A 4,785-nucleotide genomic window follows, 5' to 3' on the forward strand; every position below is an offset into this window, starting at 1 on the left:
TTCTTAGTGAATGAAGAAGTTTCAATCGTACAGAGCAGACTGATTAATATTAACTATGCCCTAGAGTACGCTATATCCGGAGACGGTCCTTTGACAACCTTAGGATTTAATGAAGCACTAGGTTTTATTAATACCAAATATGCGAATGCCTCCGACGATTTTCCAGACATACAAATACATATGTGGTCAACGGGGGACTACTCCGAGAGCACTAGAAAGATTTTTGGATTGACGAGAGAATTCTATGATGCCGTATATAGAGATGTTCACAATAAGGACGGGTGGAGTGTGTATCCTACCCTTTTAAGACCTAAAAGTAGAGGAATTATCAAGCTTCGGAGCAACAATCCTTTCGATCACCCATTGATTTATCCAAATTATTTCAAGGAGCCAGAAGACATGGCCACATTGATCGAAGGAGTTAAATTTGTACTCGAGATGAGTAAAACTGTTTCGCTTAGACGTTACGGCAGCAAACTGAATCCGAATCCATTTCCTGACTGCAAGCATATCCCATTGTATAACGACCTGTACTGGGAGTGTATGATCAGATCTTTCCCCTTAACTATATCACACCCCGTGGGTACTTGTAAGATGGGGCCAAAGTCGGACCCAAAAGCGGTGGTTGATCCTTGGCTTCGAGTTTATGGAATTACTGGACTTCGAGTTATAGACAGTTCGATTATGCCAAATTTGATCAGTGGCAATACTAATGCGCCGACTATTATGATTGGTGCCGACATGGTAAAAGAGGATTGGTTGAAGAAATAGGGTTTGGATTGATTGTTACTTTTGTAAATTTGTTTTAAGCGACTGCTAGTAGTATATCATTACGTAATAAAGACGTGCGGTTTTGAACTGAAAATAAATTTTCATTATTTGTCACGTATGGAGGAGCGCAATTCAAGATACAGTCTTGTTGTATAAAATTGGAGGATCAAACGAAGTTAACATTAGTGAAGTTCGATTGTAATTATATGAAGAAACCTCCTTCGAATATATAACCTAATACTCCATCTGTCCTCTAGATATCATGAAGTTTAAAGTAATACGATCTTGTGTACTTTATTATGGTAACAAAATAGTTTCGTACATGTATAACAATATAAACTAAGTGTTATGCAATAAAATGATAGCGTAATTTGCCTTTATATTGTAATGTATCATGCGAACGTAAGTTAACTTTGATATAGTCGCACCTCCAAGGGGAAGTGTAGTAGAATGTTATAGTCTGTTCAACGAGACGAGGCAGTAAACGTGAGCAAAATGTGATTGATACAGTTGCAACTATTGGCTGCCGATTAGTGACACTCGAGAAATTAACATTTTGAATAATTTTGTTATACATGTATTTGTTGGCCTGAAACTATTGTTCCTACTGAAAGAAGCTATTGATACCACTACAGTAAATTTTGCCTATTATCGTCAAACTTACAATAAATTATGCTTTTTTCAACATTTTTTATGTAGAAAGTCAAAAGGAACGTAGACTTCAACATCTTTGTTACTTTTGCAAATACAAACAAATATATGAGGAAAAGTTTCTAAAAAATACTTAAAAATGGCATACTTTCATCGTCGCATCATTGTGGCTAGTAGAAAACGGATTTCAAACACATAGATTGACGTTTATCTTGAAATGAGCTTGAGGAGAAAAATTAGTAATTTGTAGCGAAGTAAGAAGTTGAACGTCTTCATATTTCTGCCCCAAATTTGTATTATTTTGCAAGAAATGTTCTATACGATCTATCATTACTTTGAAACATTCCAAATGTTCCGAATAAATATCACGAACTACGTAAGTGTTACAGAACCCATAAAAATAAGGAATTCCACTGTACTTACGTATTGTCGAACAGAATCGTACCGTGAATTGTAAGTAAAACATACGTTGCTATGTCTTGTTCACATTGTTCCCATGTGATGTTATTGTTATTGCTAGTGCAACGAAGTAGCTGTGATTCGGTGTAGCTACATACGGTGTAGTCAATGTGAAAAAAGCCTGCTCTGAACTTATCACATTTTTGATTCTTCGTTACACATGGCACTGATTATAATATACAGGACGTCTCGCAGCATCGGAAAATGGTTTCAGCGGTGAATTTTGCGCATGAAAACAATAAACAGTGCTCATATGAACACCCTATTTGACCTGATTTTCGAGTTTTAGCGAGTTCTATGTTGAAGTAACTTTATCGGAAGATGGAAGTAGTTGAACTAATTTCACCTACCTATTTGCGAATAGAATTCGGTATTCTCATAAACAATATCTGGACAAATGGAGAGGGCAAGAAGAACAACAATAAAACGTCTGTAATCTCGTGTTCAAATGCAAAGAGTTTATTATGAACACTTCTTAAGAAGGCATGTAGATAGAATTTGTTAACTTATTGTAAATTTTTATTTAAAAATTTAATTTACTGTAACTCGAGAACGAAGAAAAATAGGGCACGTGTTTGCAAGAAAGTTTTTTATCGTTTTCATGTGCAGAATCCACAGCCGCACCGGTTCCCTGATGCTACGTGATACTCTGTACAAATAAGGAATACAATTGTATAATCATTATACAGATTGATTATACAGTATAATGAACAGCTTGAAAATGTAGAATATATAACATTCATTATAAGCTTTCCTTGTTTAAGTAGAAAGATTAGAAATATATTGTAGAGATACATAAAACCATATTTGGTTAATAAAGGATATATTCTATGTACAAACATTTACAGTATACCATATCCAAACGTAGTTCGAACTTCGGCTGACATAGATAAAAATAATTCACATTCAGTATCGGATCCAAGAGCCCAGTTTGCTCTGTATTCTGTTCTTATTTTAATAGTCCTTCGATTAGTGTCGCCATATCTTCCGGTTCATCGAAATGATTTGGATAAATCAATGGATAATCGAAAGAATTGTTGTTCCGAAGCTTGATAACACCTCTGCTCTTAGGTCTTAAAAGGACAGGGAATACGGTCTACACCTCCTTATCCTGAATCTCTGCATATACATACGGGATCATAGAATTCTCTGGTCAGCGCAAAAATCTTTCTACTGGCGTCGGAGATGACATCCGATGAGGTAAAATGTAGTTGTATGTCTGGGCAGTCATCGAAGGCATTCGCATATTTGGTATCGATAAAAGCTACTCCTGCAATAAAGGTGGTCAAAGGACCGTCTCCGGATATGGCGTATTCTAATGTTATGCAGCCTGTTCTGTATGATTGCAACTTCTTCATTGACCAATAACGTAAGGCTCCCCGCACTTGTAGGTTCTTCAAGATTATGGCCTACTCTTAAATCCTGAATTGTTGGTTGCTAAAAAATGGATTCGGATTCATTTTGCTGAATCTTGTTGCTAAATACTAAAAATGAAACAGTTTTATTCATCTCGAATACAAACATTTTACCATTATTAACAAAAAATATTATAATAGAAAATTTCACGATATCCACCTACTTTATAATTTATAGTTTACCTTATAATTGAACTAAACGAAATTAGACGTAAGTAGCATTATATTTTGTGCGAGAAATTAACAGAAAAATATCAATTTCTATTATAATTTTTGAATAGATAGACATTTTGAAATACAGTTTATGTAGTTTAATTTACCACCAAAAAAACAAGCAATTTTTTGCATACAACGTTTTCTTCTGCTACATAGAGTTATATTGAGAAAATATTGAGAAAAATGCATTTTTCATCTCCAACTTCAGGGGCAGTTTCATTCTCTAAACGTAAATGATCGCCGATAATAAAAATACAGGTCAGATATTTTTTCGAGAACTATATTCCGTATAAATTTCATCAAAATCGTTTTGGAAATCTCCTTTGCTAGTGTTATTTATGCAAAAAGGCTCGTTAGGTCAGATCAAATTCATCCCTATAGCTCTATTGTGTAAACTAATATGATGTTCTATAAAATTACACTTAAAGTACCTGTTAAAGGCTAAGGCTAAGGAAAGATACGATTGATGCAATAAATAATGCATATTTTCATATTAAATAAAAAATGGTGCCATTCATTTCTTTTCCGTAACATTTTTTTCTAATATTAGCCGAAAAGAAGATATGGCTTGCTACAATTACGTGAATTACCCTATGTACCAAGATAATACGATACCGGATAACGAAGAGAAAAGAATTATAAGATATACCAAAAGGGATCCTCTTTATCTTACTCAAATACATCGACCTACTTATTTCGATCGTTTGAAAGATTAGATAAATCGAAGATAAATTTGTAACATTTCTATAAAACAAAGCATCAGAGTATCTTTATTTTATTTATTTTCTTATTTTCTTCTGTTATTTTTAAAATTAATCTTAAATTATCAATTTGTTTTAGCATTAGTTTCCTTATTTTCAAAGAATCGAAGAAGTTATTGACGAATGAAAACAAGTATTAAGCTCCTATCATCCAGCTCGATTCATCAACTTGAAGACTGTGAGAAAAAGACTAAGCTTCGTCATCTTCAGTTGTCTCGGTGTACCACCGATCTAGCAACCTTTAACTTTTATCACTGGTATAAAGCCTTTCCTTCCTGTTCGTGGTTTCCTTTCTTTCTTGTTTCTGTATTTCTCTAGATCTCCGTTCTCGTTTTACTTTTATTTTATCTTTAAACGTCACCATTAATACTACGGCCTTATCTCGTTCTTTCCCATTGTTTTTCCTCTTATCCCAATACTGTCATTCGGATATTTTTGTTTCATTCCATTTCATTTTCCTGCTACTTAATTTTCCTTTTATTTATTTTTTTTATGTTTCCCTTATTTATTAT

General features: G+C 33.9%; 2 protein-coding genes across 2 annotated transcripts in view; both read left to right on the forward strand.

Annotated features, from left to right (window-relative positions):
• The window catches only part of LOC100747784 (glucose dehydrogenase [FAD, quinone]-like), a 2,742-nt gene extending 2,695 nt beyond the window's left edge, over positions 1–47 (forward strand). Inside the window, exon 4 of the mRNA XM_033324185.1 lies at positions 34–47. Coding sequence (XP_033180076.1) covers positions 34–47 — 14 coding nt within the window. The remainder of the gene's footprint in view (positions 1–33) is intronic.
• Positions 48–60: 13 nt separating this feature from the next.
• Positions 61–2,551, forward strand: LOC112213875 (glucose dehydrogenase [FAD, quinone]-like). Its single transcript, XM_024371742.2, has one exon. It carries the CDS (start codon positions 181–183, stop codon positions 769–771), a length of 591 nt encoding a protein of 196 aa, XP_024227510.1. The 5' UTR covers positions 61–180; the 3' UTR covers positions 772–2,551.
• Positions 2,552–4,785: the final 2,234 nt, after the last annotated feature.

Source organism: Bombus impatiens, unplaced genomic scaffold, assembly GCF_000188095.3.
Source record: "Bombus impatiens unplaced genomic scaffold, BIMP_2.2 scf_1553, whole genome shotgun sequence".
NCBI classification, from domain to species: domain Eukaryota; kingdom Metazoa; phylum Arthropoda; class Insecta; order Hymenoptera; family Apidae; genus Bombus; species Bombus impatiens.